The sequence below is a fragment of the Mirounga leonina genome, unplaced genomic scaffold (genome assembly GCF_011800145.1).
Source record: "Mirounga leonina isolate KUSES-001 unplaced genomic scaffold, KU_Mleo_1.0 Mir_177, whole genome shotgun sequence".
NCBI lineage: Eukaryota > Metazoa > Chordata > Mammalia > Carnivora > Phocidae > Mirounga > Mirounga leonina.
The window spans coordinates 334,826-351,585 of NW_023270459.1; the positions used below are offsets into that span (position 1 = coordinate 334,826).

General features: G+C 54.1%; 2 protein-coding genes across 2 annotated transcripts; both read left to right on the forward strand.

The window, feature by feature from the left end:
- The first annotated feature begins 1,795 nt into the window (after positions 1–1,795).
- On the forward strand, positions 1,796–12,894 carry LOC118022900 (cytochrome P450 2F5). The gene is made up of 10 exons (XM_035023865.1): positions 1,796–1,847; positions 2,872–3,063; positions 3,158–3,320; positions 5,645–5,794; positions 8,450–8,610; positions 8,951–9,127; positions 9,523–9,664; positions 10,562–10,749; positions 11,352–11,493; positions 12,522–12,894. Exons 2-10 carry the CDS (start codon positions 2,872–2,874, stop codon positions 12,701–12,703), a joined length of 1,497 nt encoding a protein of 498 aa, XP_034879756.1. The 5' UTR covers positions 1,796–1,847; the 3' UTR covers positions 12,704–12,894.
- Positions 12,895–15,292: 2,398 nt separating this feature from the next.
- LOC118022640 (cytochrome P450 2B15-like) lies at positions 15,293–16,716 on the forward strand. The gene is made up of 2 exons (XM_035023302.1): positions 15,293–15,884; positions 16,498–16,716. Exons 1-2 carry the CDS (start codon positions 15,705–15,707, stop codon positions 16,681–16,683), a joined length of 366 nt encoding a protein of 121 aa, XP_034879193.1. The 5' UTR covers positions 15,293–15,704; the 3' UTR covers positions 16,684–16,716.
- Positions 16,717–16,760: the final 44 nt, after the last annotated feature.

Genomic DNA, 16,760 nt, shown 5'->3' on the forward strand with positions numbered 1-16,760 from the left:
TAGCCTCCCTGAGCCTTGACCTCAGGGGCTCTCTTCCCTACCCTAACTCCTAGCACTGGAGTCCTAGCCTAGATCCATGCTTTTGCAACCTGCCCTTCTTTTTTTTTTTTTTAAGATTTATTTATTTATTTGACAGAGAGAGACACAGCGAGAGAGGGAACACAAGCAGGGGGAGTGGGAGAGGGAGAAGCAGGCTTCCCGCCAAGTAGGGAGCCGGATGCGGGGCTCGATCCCAGGACCCTGGGACCATTACCTGAGCCGAAGGCAGATGCTTAACAACTGAGCCACCCAGGCACCCCTACAACCTGCCCTTCTGACCTGGCCAGTGTTTGGGGCAGTAACCCGGAGCAGATACAGTTGGTGGGGGCTGAGGAGAGCAGGGGGAAGACTGTGTAGGCAGAAGGCAGCAGGGGAGTCATTCAAATCTGAGGTCCAGGGGTGCCGGGTGGCTCGATTGGGAGAGCATGAGACTCTTGATCTCAGGGTTATGAGTTCGAGCTCCACGTTGAGTATAGAGATTACTTAAAAATAAAATCTTTAGGGGCGCCTGGATGGCTCGGTCAGTTAAGCGTGTGACTCTTGATTTTGGCTCAGATCGTGATCTCAGGGTCGTGAGATCGAGCCCCACATCGGGCTCCACGCTGAGCGTGGAGCCTGCTTGGAATTCTTTTTCTCCCTCTCCCTCTGCCCCTCCCTGACCCACTCACGCTCTCTCTGCCCTCTCTCTAAAATAAAATAAAATCTTAAAAAAAAAAAAAACAACCACAAACCCAAATCTGAAGTCCGTTCTCCTGCATTTCCCCCAAATCCTCCCTCAACCTCAGCCCACTTCACTGTAGTCTGACTCATAGAGGCGTGAGAGACAGAAAGAGAGAGACTCCCAGAGAGTCAGGAGGAGACGATGACTGAGAAAGACTTACAGGGAGAAGGAGTCAGAGAGAAAGAGAAAAAGCACAGAGAGAATTAGAGACAGGACAGAGATGAGAGACCCAGAGACGCAGAGGGTGGGAGGACGAGAGAGACAGAGACATAAAGAGAGACAAAAAGTTTCAGAGGCAGAAGCAAAGTGAGACACACAGAATTTCAGAGACAAACCACGAGAGACAGAGAATGGGAGAACTCCAGCCCAGAACAGAAAGGAACTTGCCTGGGGTCATGTGACCAGTCAGGGGCAGAAATGAACTTGAACCCAGAGAAATAGAGCCAAGTGCCCCACACACCAAAAAGACCCTGCCCCAATCCCTGGCTCATTTGGTCAAGCCCCGAAACCTCAGATCAGACCCAAAACCAGACCCAGGACCCCAAATGGCAAAAAAAGGGAAAATTTGGGGACACCTGGGTGGCTCAGTTGGTTAAGCCTCTGATTCTTGATTTCGGCTCAGGTCATGATCTCAGGGTCATGAGATGGAGCCCAGTGTCAAGCTCACTCGGGGCTTGGAGCCTGCTTCAGATACTCCCTCTCCCTCCCCCTCTCCTCGCTCACGCCCCTCCCCTCAAATAAGTAAATAAAATCTTTAAAGAAATAGTGGAAAAGATTTTGCCTACTGCAGGGCAAATGGCACTACTGAGCACAGTAAGGAGAGCTGAGGTCAGCCTCAAAGAGGCCACTGGAGGGCTCCCAAGGAGTGGTACCCAGCCGAGGCATCACTCCAGCTGGCTGCGAGCCCCAAGCCATTCGTAAGGTAAGGCAAGAAAATAGAAGGGATTAAAAGTCCTTGGGAAAACGGCGCAGGGTGGGGGGGAGCAGGGGGTGTGGACAGAGATGATTTAAGAGCAGCCCCCACCCCTCAGGCATACCCAGAGCTGCAGGGCACAGAACTGGAGCAGATCACACCTCCGCTCAGCAGGTAAAGGACAAGGTGCAGGTCACAGAGGAGGAGGGTTCTCAAGAGAGGGGTCACCGGCTTCATCTGTCGCTAAGACTGGCTGGGATCTCCCTTGTCACCTCCTCCAAGGGTTCTCAAGGCCCCTGGGCTTGTCTTTCTGGGGCTTTCTCTGGCTCTGTGTTCATTCATTAGACACGTGTTTTAGAGCCCGCAGCGGGGCTGGGCACCAGGACCTCGGTACTGGTGCTTTACCCAGAAGGTGGCATCTCTCTGTGGACTGAGCCCCTGGGGTCAGAACCCCTGGTTCTTTCCCCTCTACTTCCGCTTCTGCTTCTGCCCCCTTCCCTGTCTCCAGTCTGTCTTGGTCTCTGTCTCTGCGTGTCTCTGTCTAATGTTCCGTGTGTGTGTCTGTGTGTCTGTCTCAGTGCATCTCTCTTTTGTGTCACTCTCTCTCTCTCTCCCTCAGTCTCTGTTTAGCTCTGTCTCTTTCCTGCTCTTTCTCTTTCAATGTCTGTCTGTATGTCTCTCAGGAAGTATGTGTCTCTCTGTCTCTCCATCTCTGTCTTCTGTCTTTCTCTAGCTCTGTGTCTTCATTTGTCTGTCTCTACCCGTGTGTCTCTATCTCTTATCACTGTCTCTGTGTGAGATTCGGTCTCATGATAGATGATGATAGACAGACAGATAGATGATAGGCGGACATCTACAGATACTCAGATACCTCACTTGGTTTTTCCATATCCCTCATTATCTCCATGTGTCTCTCTGTCTCTCTGTCTGTCTCTGTCTGTTGCTGTCTCTCTTACTGTCAGTCTCACTGTATTTTGACTGTCTCTGCCTGTCTCCGTGTCCTCTCTCTCTCCCTCCCCTCCTCTCCCCTTCTCTTCCCTCAATCCCTGGCCTTTCCCTGTCCCTGACTCTCCCTACCTCCTTTCTTTTCTTCACCTGCCCTCACTTCTAGGGCCTGGGGAAGGCAAGTCCCAGGAGATGCGGAATGAAGGGATCCCACTCCCTTCCCAGTCCTGCCCTTTCCCACTCTGCCCTCCAGATGCTTGCAGCTGCTTTCACCATGGACAGTCTGAGCATAGCCATCTTGCTCGGGCTCCTGGCTCTCACCTGTCTGTTCCTGATCCTCAGTTCCAAGGGCAAGGGCCGGCTGCCTCCAGGCCCCAGGCCTCTCCCATTCCTGGGAAACCTGCTGCAGCTGCGCTCCCAAGACATGCTGGCCTCTCTCACCAAGGTGCAAGGACCTAGGCTTGGAGGAGGGGGGAATAACTGGGGGAGGGGTCTCAGGGCCCCAGACCCCCCTGTGACGTCTGTCTTCCTACTCCCAGCTGAGCAAGGAGTATGGCTCCGTGTACACGGTGCACCTGGGGCCCAGGCGTGTGGTTGTCCTCAGCGGATACCAAGCTGTGAAGGAGGCCCTTGTGGACCAAGGGGAGGATTTTAGTGGCCGTGGTGACTACCCTGTCTTTTTCAACTTCACTAAGGGCAATGGTAAGCCTGCCCCCCATCTTCTCCACCCCAACTCATTCCACACTGAGGGAGCGGGTAAGGGTGGGGGACTGTCCTCCCAATTTTAGTGATACTCAGGGCCACTGATCTCACCAATTACACCAGCTAGGATGGTGCCAGACAGCGCTAGTCGAGGTAGTCTGTTTCACCTTCCCTATCCCCACATCCCACCACCATCTTGAAATGCACTTCCACACCAATCCCCACCTCCATCCAACTCCAACTCCATTCTCATCCCAATCCCTACCTCTAGCCTAACCACATCATCAAATTTCCATCTCAGTCAAGTGGCCAAATTATCTGGCCCAGCCCACATTGCCCACCTCAACCCAGTCCTCATCAACCTTACCTCCATGTTCCCCATTCCAAAATCAACTTCATCTGTATCTGCAACGCTGATTCATCTCCCTCCCTCCATTTCCATTATGAACCCTCTCCCAGTCTCCACTTGAAAATCTGTTATCAACCCCATCCTAACCCTTCAGTCAAACTGAACTCCACCATCATTTTTCTCCCCCGCCCTATCTTCTATCTCAATCACCTATTGAAGTTTTCAGTCCCCACTTCCATTTTCAACCCTAATCAAACTACCAACACCAAAACCAACCCTGTCACATATCTACCCAAGCCCAAGCTCAATCTCAACCCCAGTCTACCAGTCCTTCCCATTCCACACAACTCCATTCCCATCGGCAACCTCAAACCCAATTTTATCCTGAGTCCCATAACCGCCCCCCCCATTGCCCATTGTCATCCCCATCCAAAGCCAAACCCAAATCCACCCATCCAGCAACTCACATCAACTCCAAACCTCTTCTATCTCAATATCCTGTCCTCCTTAGGTTTGGAAATCACCTAGTCTTGTGGGTTTTCTTTTTTTTTTTTTAACATTAATCATTTATTCAAAAGAAGCCATATATGACGGGGCCCAATAAATGACAAAGGAGAGAGAGAGAGTAAGTTGGCAGAAAGTTGCTCTGATTGAAAAGGAGATCTTGGAGGCTTGCACCTTGGACTATTCTTCTACTCCTAAAGAAGCCCTAGGGCTCCCCCGGTCCCCTTGACTAGATGAGTCCCAGCTGTTCCAGAATTTGGAAGTAAAGTGCTCTGGTTAAAGGCAAAAACCCACTATTGTGTATTGAATACACTTTCCACCTTCATGTCCCCTTCCTGGGCTTGATCTTATGACCTCACCAGCCCACGTACACCAAATGCAAGGAGGTGGACACAGAGCAATTGAGAAAGTCACCTTGCTACTTTTGCACAGAGAACATCTGGATACATACATTATCTGTTACTAAAAATAGCTACCATCTAATTCTTCAATACATAGTACAGAGGGTAACAAAAAACAGGGTTCTGCTGCTTACTGGCTATGTACCTTTGGACAAGTGGCTTCCTCTCTCTGACCCTGAGTCAGCTAGCATGAAAAAGTTGTTACAAGTCAATGAGATAATGCAGACAATACAAGGCAATCACTGAGATTTTTTTCTTCTTCAGCATCTAGTTCTCTGCTTGCTCCGGGGAAATCAGAGATAAACACATCGGAGACCTTATCCTACTGTAGTCCCATCAACAGACTATGACCACCTACAGTGGTCAGGGCTGGGATGGGGAGGCAGGGAAACTTTGGGAGCCCAGAGGAAGCACTTGAGTCAGGCAGGGAGGGAGGGCCAGCAAGGGCTTCCTGGAGGAAGGGACCTCTCAGTTGAGACCTAAAAGATGAAGATCACCAGTCAGGAGCAGACAGAGGGTGAAGAGTGTTCTGGAAGAAGGACCAGCCTGTGCAAAGACCCTGAGTCCAGGGAAAGAAGAGAACAGGGTCTGTCTTGTTCCTGGATGAAGTCCCAATGTCTCAGTGTTTATTTCTCCTTTCTCCCTTATTTGTGCTTTCATTAATTAATAAGCATTCACCAACATCTCCCATGTGGTAAGCTCTGCTCTGGCAATGCTGGGGACACAGTGGTGACCAAGACAGCCCCTCCGTCCTTCCACTCCCACCCCCACCTTCACAGCTTAGAGAAGGAGATAGCCCGATGGCCACACTGTGATAATCCAGAGTGACCAGGTCTATGTTGAGGGAAACAGAGGCAGGGTGATAAAGACTATGGTGAGGAAGCCCAGAGCCCTATGGAAGCTCAGCTGTGGCACCTGACCTAGCCTGGAGGGTTATGTAGGACTTCCCAGGAGGGGGTAGATTCCAAATTCTCAGTCTCTCTCCCAGCAAACACCAGGAAAGGGGACTCGGATGGCAGTAGTCTTGGGGACAAGTGCATCAGTTGAGCTGGCCCCTCTCCTCTCTCCAGGTATCGCCTTCTCCAACGGGGACCGGTGGAAGGTCCTGAGGAGGTTCTCTGTCCAGATTCTGCGGAACTTCGGGATGGGAAAGAGGAGCATTGAGGAGCGGATCCTGGAGGAAGGCAGCTTCCTGCTGGCAGAGCTAAAGAAAACTGAAGGTTGGGGTCCCCAAACGCAGTAGATAACCCCTAACTCACACCCATCCTACTTAGTAGTCAGGACTGGCCAGAGAGTGTGGGCACCAGCTCAAAACCCCTGGAGGCTCCTCACTTGACCCGCAGTAAGAGTGGCGCCCCCTGGAGGTGGATCGGCTTCCGGTGCTGTGTTCCTTGAGGTAATGGTGAGCGGATATGTGGCGGCCTCTCTGTTGCTGTCTCTGTGTGGTGTTTTTTTGGGTTTTTTTTTAAGATTTATTTATCAGAGAGAGAGAGGGAGGGAGAGAGAGTGGGCAGGGAGGGGCAGAAGGAGAGAATCTTCAAGCCGGCTCCCTGCTGAGTGCGGTGACACACACGGGGCTTGATCTCCTGACCTTGAGATCATGACCTGAGCAGAAAACAGGAGTCCACCACTTAACCCACTGAGCCACCCAGATGCCCCCTCCGTGTGGTAATTTTTTAAAGGAAAGATTTTTATTTTTTATTTTTTAAAAGATTTTATTTATGTATTTGAGAGAGAGAGAGAGAGAGAGAAAGCATGAGAGGGGGGAGGGGCAGAGGGAGAAGCAGACTCCCCGCTGAGCGGGGAGCCCCACCTGGGACTCGATCAGGGGGACTCCGGGATCATGACCTGAGCGGAAGGCAGACACTTAACCGACTGAGCCACCCAGGCGCCCCTCCGTGTGGTATTTTGAACGCAGTTTGTATAATTGTGGTGGAAGATGATGGTGATGATGACACTCTTGAGAACGCACGACTTGTGGGGCCCTGTGTTAAGCACACTTTCACGCATAAGCCCCTTAAGCCTCTGAACGATCCATTTTGCAGATGAGGAAACAGAGGCACAGAAAGGTCAATTAACTGGCTTGAAATAATAAAGCTACTCAGTGGAGGAGCCAAGATTTAAACCTGTCTCTAAGGTCCATACTCAACACACTAATGCCCATTTACTGAGTGCTTCCTGGGGACCAGGCACTATACTAAACTCTTCAAATGTATGAACACATCTCACCTCCCCTGAAACCCTGGGAAATTATTACAAGGATAAACCTGAGGCCCAGAAAGATTTAAGTCACGTGCCCAGGAAGTGGCAGAGCTGGGATGTGAACCCAGGTCAAAGCTGCTCACCCATGAAAAAAAAATAAAAATGACCAACACTTAGGGCACCTGAGTAGCTCAGTTGGTTAGGCATCTGACTCTTGATCTCAGCTCAGGTCTTGATCTCAGGGTCGTGAGTTCAAGTCCTGCATTGGGCTCCATGCTGGGCATGGAGCCTACTTAAAAAATAAAAATAAATAAAAATAAAAGTAACCAGCACTGTTCCAAGAACTCTGTAAAGGAGAACCTATTATAAACCCCAATTTACAGGAGAAGAAACTGAAGCAGAGAAGCAAACAGCCCTTTACCCTGATCTCCAAATCTTGCTGGCTTTTGAGGGGGGAAATGTGGCCAGTGATGCTTCAGGGATTAAATGATATGATATAAATAAAGCAATAATGACTGCCTGAGTTAGTTTCCTATGGCTGCTATTTAAAAAAAAGAAAGAAAGAAAAGCCACAAACTTAGTGACTTAAAGCAACACAAATTTATTCTCTTACAGTTCTGGAAGTCCATAAAACTAAAATGGGTTGGCAGGGCTGGCTCCTTCTGGAAGCTCTAGGGGAGAATCCATTTCCTTGCCTTTTCCAGCCTCTAGAGGCGCCCTGCATCCTTGCCTTGTGGCCCCTTCCCCTATCTTCAAAGCCAGCAACATAGCACCTTCCAAAATCTCTCCCTCTCTTCTCTCTCTTTCTCCCTCTCTTCCCACCAACACATCACCTTTTCTTACTCAGACCCTTCTGCCTCCCTTGTGATTACATTAGGCCCCCGTGGATAAACCAGAATAATCTCCGCATCTCAAAATCCTTAACTTAATCACGTGTTCACAGGCTCTTAGAGAGGAGGACATGGATATTTGGGGGGGCCACTATTCAGCCTACCACACCACCGTGGTTCACACAGGCTCATGATGGGCCAGGCCCTTAGCCAGTCACACTTTTACTGACTCCTTAAAACAGCTCCATGAGGAGAAGACTGTCATCAAGCCCATTTTACAGACGAGAAAACCAAGGCTCAGAGAAGGGAAGTCGGCTCATCCGGGCCACACCGAAACTGAGCGGCCAAGCCAAAATCCAAACTATGTCGACCTAACTCCAGACTCAGTTTCCGGGCCATGCTGTTGTTGTGATGCCTCATGTGTTATTGTCTGTGATCTGTTCCGTCGTCGGATCATTGGGTGTCAGGTGTCGCGTCGTGTTGCTGTGCCATTTCTGGGTGAGGTCGTGGTGTTGGCAGACCCTGATGCGCGATTGTATTGTGTTGTGTATTGTATGTATGTTGTTTTGCGTGGTGTGTGCTGTGTGTTGTATCGTGAAGAATAGCCTGTTCCGCTGCTTGGTGGTGTTGTCATTGTGCCAAAGGATGTTGTGGGTTCTGTCCTGCCTGGCGTGTTGCCAAGGACCCGGGGTGTTACGCTGCAGGTCAGGTGGCCAAGACCATTTGCTCTGTGCTGCGAGTCCCATAGGCATGGTTGGGCTGGATGTCGTGCGCTCTAGTGCCGCTCGGGGTCTGGGGTGTTGCACAACGCGCCCCCTGACCCCCTCCGCCCCTCACTCGCAGGCAAGCCCTTCGACCCCACGTTTGTGCTCAGCCGCTCCGTGTCCAACATTATCTGCTCTGTGATCTTCGGCAGCCGCTTTGACTACGACGATGAGCGTCTGCTCACCATTATCCGCCTCATCAGTGACAACTTCCAAATCATGAGCGGCCCCTGGGGAGAGGTCAGGAGGCCCAGGTTGGGCGGGACAGGGTTGGGGTTCATCCAGTCCTGGGAAACGGGAAACAGTGGGCGGGGAGAGGATGCGTTGGACCCTCCCTGGCCCCGCCCCTTCCCGTCTGGCTCCGCCCCCGCATCGCCCTAAGCTGTCTAGCCAAGGTCAGTCTCCACAGACACCGAGGGCCCCCGCCCCACCTCGGTCTCTCCAGAACCCAGCTGACCCACAAAACCCCGCCCGTGCCTACCTGCTCCACCCTGACCTCGCTGGCAACCCCTCCACACATACGAGCGCGCGCTTGCGCTACCTGATCCTCCAAACCCCTCCGACTCTCCCTCATCCCCAGTTGTACAACATCTTTCCGAGCCTCCTGGACTGGGTACCCGGGCCGCACCGACGCCTTTTCCAGAACTACGGGTGCATGAAGGACCTCATCGCCCGCAGCGTCCGCGACCACCAGGACTCCCTCGACCCCAGCTCTCCCCGGGATTTCATCGATTGCTTTCTCAACAAGATGGCACAAGTAAGCCTGGCCTGGAAGTCGCATCTCTGGTCTGACCTGCTTCCCTCCGCCTCAGACCAACGAGGATCCCGGGTTGAGCGGGTTTGAGACCGGTCTCCCTACATCTGGGGAGTGAAGTTGGAACACCTGGCCACTAGGGGGCCCATCGCCAATTAACAGCTCATTAAGAAGTCCTTAAGGATCTGTTAACCGTGGGCCCTGCGGCTGAGATTTTCTCTACCCGGCCCTTTCGCGCTCCCCAGCTTCCCCGAGGAAAGAAAGTTAAACAGGGTAGGGACTGAACGGACACACCCAGCAGGAGGCGTGCAGATCTGTGGGGAGCGGGTCGCACAGACTCTGAGCCTGTGGTCAGTGATCCGGCCCGGGCTCATATCGCCACCCCTCAACCCCCGCAGGAGAAGCAGGACCCGCACAGCCACTTCCACATGGATACCCTGCTGATGACCACACATAACCTGCTCTTTGGCGGCACCGAGACCGTGGGCACCACGCTGCGCCACGCCTTCCTAGTGCTCATGAAGTACCCAAAAGTGCAAGGTGCGCGCGCCCCAAGCCTGGCTCGGAGATCCTGCACACAGCGCCGCGGGGCACACCTGCTGGGCACTCGGGCCCCACGAGCCTCAACTCGCCTACCTCTAAGCCCCGCCCACAACCAATGGGCACGGCCCCGCCCAGCTTGCCAGATAGCCCAGGCCTCCAGTTTACGCCTGAGACCCCCAGCCAAACCCACAAACCCACACGGAGGCCGACCCCATCCGCAGGCTCCCGCGGTCCACACAGTCGGCCGGAACCTGGACCCCGCCCTCGTGGCCTTGCTTTGCGCCCCACCCCTGACCCTGACCACACAGCACGCGTCCGGCCTCAGCGCCCCGATCTCAACAGTCGGCTAGAGCCTGGCCCCGAGCCTCAGCCACAGGGCCAGCCAGGAACCATCAGTCTGACCCTCGCTGTCTGACCACCCGCCCACACAGCACGGTCTGGGACCCCCACCTCTCCAAACCCCGCCTCTGGGCGGATCCCGGAACCCTGGCCTCCAGCACTGAGTCTATTAGGGTCCATACCGCCTGCCCCACCCCCGATCTCTCCGGGCTTTCGTACAGCCTACCCACTCGACCCACCCTCCATCCGGCCTGGTCCTCGAACCCCGCCCGCTGTCCCATCCGGGACCTGGACTCCCGGCAGCCCCTAAGCCCCGCCCGCACAACCCCGCCCCTAGGAGCCCGGGCACCAACCTAATTTTCACTCTCACCTACGTCTCTCAAACCAACCCTTCCCTTCGAGGCTCCTGCTAACCATCATAGGCATCTCTGTAGCGGCGTCCCTACTGGGAAGCGTAGGCTGGACCCCCCCCACACACATGCACACATGCTCACGACTGGGAGCCCAGTCGAGCCCACTGGTACCCTTGACTAACGCTCCCCCCTCCACCTCCAGCCCGCGTACAGGAGGAGATCGACCGCGTGGTGGGTCGCGCGCGGCTGCCGGCGCTGGACGACCGAGCGGCCATGCCTTATACAGACGCGGTGATCCACGAGGTGCAGCGCTTCGCAGACGTCATCCCCATGAACTTGCCCCACCGCGTCACTCGGGACACAGCCTTTCGCGGCTTCCTGATACCCAAGGTGTGCTGGGCACCTGGCAATGGACGTCTGGCACACTAGCAAGAGGCATCCCAGACTTGCGAATGGCATCCGGGTCTCTAGCAAGGAGGATCCCAGGCCCTAGCCATCAGTACCCCGGGCCTTAGTGACTGGCATCCCAAGCCCTAGCAACAGACATCTGAAGCTCTTAAATCCACAACCTCAGCCCCTTCCCAGGGCCTATTCAGTACTATAATGGACTGGACCCTGACCTGAACCTCAGACCCCTTGCCCAATACAGCTCCCCTTCCTAGGACCCCTCTCCAGCATCCCCAGGGTCTAAGACTTCATCTTGGGGACCCGCTGTGCCTAAACACTGTTCTGAGAGAACTCTCCCTAGTCCCAGAAACCCCAAATCTGCTCTGACAAGGGGAGGTACCCCCCATCCCTGTCAACACAGCTTCTAGCACCCATCACGTGTAACTCCAGACAGCGACACACATTTCCCGAATCCCTGTTGGGAGTCCTGGGCTCCATGCCCCTTTATCAAGTTCCGGGGGCCTCCAGCCCTGTGGAGTGAGATTTCAGCTTGAGAATCTCCCAGACCTTCTACCCCTACTGATTCTGCCTCCCCACCCACACAGGGCACGGATATCATCACCCTCCTTAACACAGTCCACTATGACCCCAGCCATTACCTGACGCCCCAGGAATTCAACCCTGAGCATTTTCTGGATGCCAATCAGTCCTTCAAGAAGAACCCTGCCTTCATGCCTTTCTCAGCTGGTGAGAGCCATGGGGACAAGAATCAGGGTCTTTGGGGTCCCATATTCCTACCTCATTCCACTCTCCAAACCCTCTCGTTTCTTCATCCCACCTCATCCTCAGCTTTGGATGTGCGGAGACATTTGTTCTCCCTCCCAACTCTGCTCCCATAGGCAGATAATGGCTAAAATCCTTGAGGAGGGAGGAGGGGCAAGTAGGATATTAATTCAACTTGGAAGCGATCACCGTCAGTCTCCCCACTGGGTGGCGCAGGTGAGCAGTTCTAGTTTCCTTGGCTTTGGTCTTTATCCTGCTGAAAAAAATCTTTCCTGTTTAACCCAGTAGCAGAAATAAAAAGGGGGAGGGAGGAATAATAATAATAAGCCACCTACCATATTGCCCACTGTGTGCCAGGCGCTACTTTTAAGAAGAGCTATTAGAGTGGTGGCTAAGAGTTAGGTTTTCCAGCAAGACCCCAGCTCTGTCGTCTCCCAGCTATAATGGCCTTGAATATGTTACTTCACCTCTCTGTGCCTCAACTTCCACATCTATAAAATGGAGAATGATCGATAGAATTCCAAGGCCCACCTCTTGGAATTGTTAGGATTAAATTAATTAATATCAGTATAGTGCCTAGAGTAACATATGACACGCAGTATGACCTACATGGCATTATATTCTCATTTCTTTACCTGCATTTAGCATTCACAGCAACCTAATGAAGCAATACTATCATTTATTTTATTTTATTTTATTTATTTATTTATTATTTTTTATCATCCCCATTTTAAGTACCCAGAAACTGGCTTGCCCAAGATCACAGAACTAGTAATGGCAGAGTCAGAATTCGAACCCATGAACTTGTCCTTGTATCGGCCAGATCCTTTTTGGCCCCGGATTTACTTAACGCATCTTTCCCAGACCTTTAGAAGGGTGGCTCTGTGACGTCGCCAGTCATTAGCTTCGTATGTTCTTCTCCGAGAATTTGCGACTGGAGCCCCTCACCCCATCTTATCTCGCCGCCCCTCCGCACCCTCCCACCCCCGCAGGTCGCCGACTGTGCCTGGGCGAGTCGCTGGCGCGCATGGAGCTCTTCCTCTACCTCACCGCCATCCTGCAGAGCTTCTCGCTGCAGCCGCTGGGGGCGCCCGAGCACATCGACCTGACGCCGCTCAGCTCCGGGCTGGGCAACTTACCGCGGCCTTTCCAGCTGTGCCTGCGCATGCGCTGACGCTACGGCCCTTCCAGATTCGCGGGTGGCGGGGAGGCCCGCCGGGGGCTGCCCCAGTCACCTGCTCGTTCCGCTGTGCCCCCATCCCATCGCCCTCACGCTCGCTTCCCCGCACCTGTGCCTGCCGCCTCCCCAGCCCCCAACCCCCATCCTGACCTGGTCTGCGCCCCCAGAGGCAGAGAAACGCAAGGGGAAGGAGAAGAGCTTGCCTCGTTCTATCGCGCGCCCTTTTGGGGGCTGTTTTTATAATTTTCTAATAAAGTATCTTTATAAAAAATTCAAACCTGCCTGGGCTGAAGTACAGGGAGGAGGGCAGCCCCCTAGGATGGGGAGAAGGAAGGTCTGGCTCAAAGGAGACACCGAACTGACTAGTTCTACCTTCACTCTTAGAGTGGCTAGAAATTGGGAGAAATTGTGTCCTGGGGTAAGGGTCGGACGACAGCCTGACGACAGAGAGGCAGAGAAACCAAGACAGAGAAAAAGGCAGAAGCCCAGAGATACACAGGACGGGTCTGCAAGAGATGCAGGGTGCCATACAAGATGGAGATGGAGATGGAAGCAGGGAGAACTTGACAGACCCAGAGACAGAGACACAGAGACTGAGAAATAACACTAATACTTACACAGTGCTTCCTATTCACTATAAATGCCCCCCATCTAAATCTCCCTATAAGACAAAGAAGCATTATACACTTTTTAAAAGATTTTATTTATTTGAGACAGTGAGAAAAACCACGAGCAAGGAGGAGAGGGAGAAACAGACTCCCCACTGAGCAGGGAGTCCGACGCAGGGCTCCATCCTAGGACTCCGGGATCATGACCTGAGCTGAAGGCAGATGCTCAACCGATTGAGCCACCCAAGCGTCCCACATTATACACTTTTAGAGACTCGGAGAGGTGAAATGACTTGGCCAAGATCACATAGCCGGAAGCAGGCAGGGCTGGGAACAGAACTCAGACTCCAACACTGCTCCCTTCCACATCACAAGTCAGAGACGCAGAGGGGTACACGGATGGAGAAATGGGGAGACAGAGAAGAGAGAGAGCGATAAAGAAACAGAAATGGCCAGAGAAGTCCAGAGAGGAAGAGCTATGAAGGGGAGAAGTAAGACACTGGAAGACTACTCAGACTATTCCTTTGTCTTGCAATTCCTCCCTTTGGGGTGGGGATAGCAGTCCCAGCACGGGGCCTCCTGACCTGGGACTGGATTTGTCAGCCTGACATCCTGCTGAGAGAAGCATTTCTCAATGAATGGGGCGTCTTCGGTTCCGTGGAGTCAGAGTTAGGCAGAGTGGTGGTGGCTCCCCAGCCATGGGTGGAGGTGGCCCGGATGACCATACCCTAAACGGGGTCTCCCCAAGGCCATCCAGAAACTGGGACATGCTCTGCTGAGACTTATAGGCGGTCCCCATACCAGGCGTTGGCTCCTTAATCCCCACGCTGTTCTCACCACAGGCCAACCACAGAGTCTGCCCCAAGGGCCCAGGCAGGGACACGGAGGGGGAGAGAGAGAGGGAGAGACTCCGAGGTCTTGAGGAAGAAAGATGAAGAGACAGCAAAGAGAAACACATGGACATACTAAAAAAGAGATGCAGAGAGACAGAGAGATGCAGAGAGACAGACAGGAGAGATCCTGAAAACCACAGACTAGGAGAGACACAGAGAGACAGGGAGGCACTGACAGGAAGGGAGAGACATGCCCAGAGAGAAGGAAGACAAGGAGATTCTAAAGCAGAGCTAGAAATTGAGAGGAACAGAGATGAAGAGAGACAGAGATCTGAGAGCAGAAGGAAAAGGGAACTAGAGAGACAGGAGCCATAAAAGGTGAGACACAGAGACAGACAAGGAGAGAGAAGGTCACAAGGATCTGGCAAAAGACAGAGACGGAGGAAAATAGAGTCCGAGTTAAAGACAGAGACAGACAGAAATCGGGACAGAGTCATGCATTGGCTCTACAAACATTTACTGAGCACCCTCTGTGCGCTGAGCACTGTTTTAGTGCCGGGGATACAGAAGCGAACAGGACAAACGCCTGCTCTCGAAGCGACCCAGAGAGGGCGGCTCACCAGGGTTCCTGGACGGAGAAAGCCTGACAGGTCGGGAGATCCAGGGCAGAGACAGAGGCAGGGAGACGGGGAAGGGGGAGATGAAGGGAAAGAGAACTGAGAGGGATACCAACAGGAACAGAAGCAGAGTAAAACAGAGGCGGAAAGAGAGAGAGAGAGAGATGAACAAAGAAACACAGAGGAAGACGCTGAGAGCTGAAACAAAGATAAACAGAGAGAGACAGAGACCCTGAGAGACACTCCCAGAGACAAGGCCAGTCCCAGAGGCTGTGCCGTCCCCACCCTCTCCCCAGGTCTGGGCCCTGTGCCAGGCACCTGGCGGAAGGCTGGATCCGGCCAGGCAGGGGCCTGCAGGAGGGTGGGTCGCCTTCCTGAACAGTGAACGGGTACAGCATACACGGTTCCAAGAGCAAGGGCATGGAAGTGACAGGGGCTCAGGCGCCTGTCCCTAGGAATCACAAGCACAGGGCACAGGAGTGCCAGGCTAATGGGTATGTCACCAGGGGTGTTTTTAGAAGTGTATTTGGAAGTCAAACATGTATTTAGGAATCAGAAGTATAGGGTAGAGCATTCAGGGGGTCACGGGCCCAAAGGTGGCCAGGGGGTTCAGAAATGCACACCTACGGGTCAAGGAAGATGGACCCCAAGGACCCAAAGGCTCAGTAGGGTGCACCTGTTGGTCAGGTGTATTGATATGGAATGCTAGCACAACAAAGCTGCCCAATAGGGCAGGCTGCGCCTGGCACAACAGTGACAGAGCTGGGGGGCTCGGTGGAGACCTTGGGTTGGGGAATCTGCAATATGAGCAGCCTGGAGACGCCCACCTCTCCCACCACTCCCACTCTGGGTATCCAGGTATCCGGCGGGGGCTCCACCCAAGACCCAAAGGGAATCAAATAAAGGCGAAGGGGGGCAGGCAGGGAGGTTAAAGGGCATGATGCTCATGGGCATCACAGTGCCGCTGCTCCTCCTGCTGCTGGCCCTAGCCAGGTGGGGTTGGAGTGCTCAGGGTGCCCAGACTCAGGGGGCCCTACCCCCGGGGCCTACAGCACTCCCACTGCTGGGGAACCTGCTGCAGCTGGAGTCCGGACGCCTGGACCGTGCACTCATGGAGGTAGCCCCGACCGTGGGCTGGGGGGCTGGAGGTCCTGGTTCTCTGAATGAAGACAGCTGAGGGCTCTTACCCCATGAGTCCTGAGGAGGGTTGAGGGGCCGGAGTCCTGTGTTCCAGGAAGGAAGGAGACTAGGGGTGGAAGCCGGGAGCCTGGACATCTGCTTGAGAGAGGAGAGGGACAGTGGGCCTGAGTTCCTGGTTCCTGGCAGAGTAGCTCTGGGATCCCCTTCTCTCTCCCCGCCCCACTCCTGGGTCCTGAGGGAGGAGGAGCCTAGAGTGAGAAGGCAGGTCGGGGGGCGGCGGGAAGGGGTGCCGAGGGGTCTGTTCTCCTGGTTCAAGGCGGGGAGGAGAGTACCGAGGGCCAAGACGGCTAGTTCTGAGGGTGCAGAGGGCTCGGGCCCTGGTCTTGTAGATCCCCTGGGTAGAGGGAGCTGGGGGCCTGGACTCCTGCGGATGGAGGAAGGAGGTGGGGATCTGACCTCCTCCGCCAGTGATGAGGGGATGAGATGGGGACTCCTGGGTCGGAAGGAAAGGGAGCAGGGGGCGGGGGCTCTGGGGTGGAGGAGGGGTCAGGAGCCCGGACCAGGACGCGCTGAGCACCCGCTCCGCGTAGCTCTCTGGCCGCTGGGGCCCAGTGTTCACAGTGCGGCTGGGCCCGCGCCCTGCAGTGGTGCTGTGCGGCTACTCAGCGCTGCGGGACGCATTAGTGCTGCAAGCGGATGCCTTCTCCGGCCGCGGGACCATGGCTGTTTCGAACGCTTCACCCGCGGAAACGGTGAGCCCCAGGCTGTGGAAGTGAGGGCCTGGACCACCCAGTTTGAGCGATAAAGGGCGGGGCCGGGGGATGGGGCGGGGCCGAATGAGAAGGCCAATGAA

Coding starts and splice junctions, on each gene's coding strand:
- LOC118022640 (XM_035023302.1), top strand. CDS start 15,705: ATGATGCTCATGGGCATCACAGTGCCGCTGCTCCTCCTGCTGCTGGCC. Junction 15,885..16,497: donor TGGACCGTGCACTCATGGAG/GTAGCCCCGACC, acceptor CGCTCCGCGTAG/CTCTCTGGCCGCTGGGGCCC.
- LOC118022900 (XM_035023865.1), top strand. CDS start 2,872: ATGCTTGCAGCTGCTTTCACCATGGACAGTCTGAGCATAGCCATCTTG. Junction 9,128..9,522: donor TTCTCAACAAGATGGCACAA/GTAAGCCTGGCC, acceptor CAACCCCCGCAG/GAGAAGCAGGACCCGCACAG. Junction 9,665..10,561: donor GAAGTACCCAAAAGTGCAAG/GTGCGCGCGCCC, acceptor CTCCACCTCCAG/CCCGCGTACAGGAGGAGATC.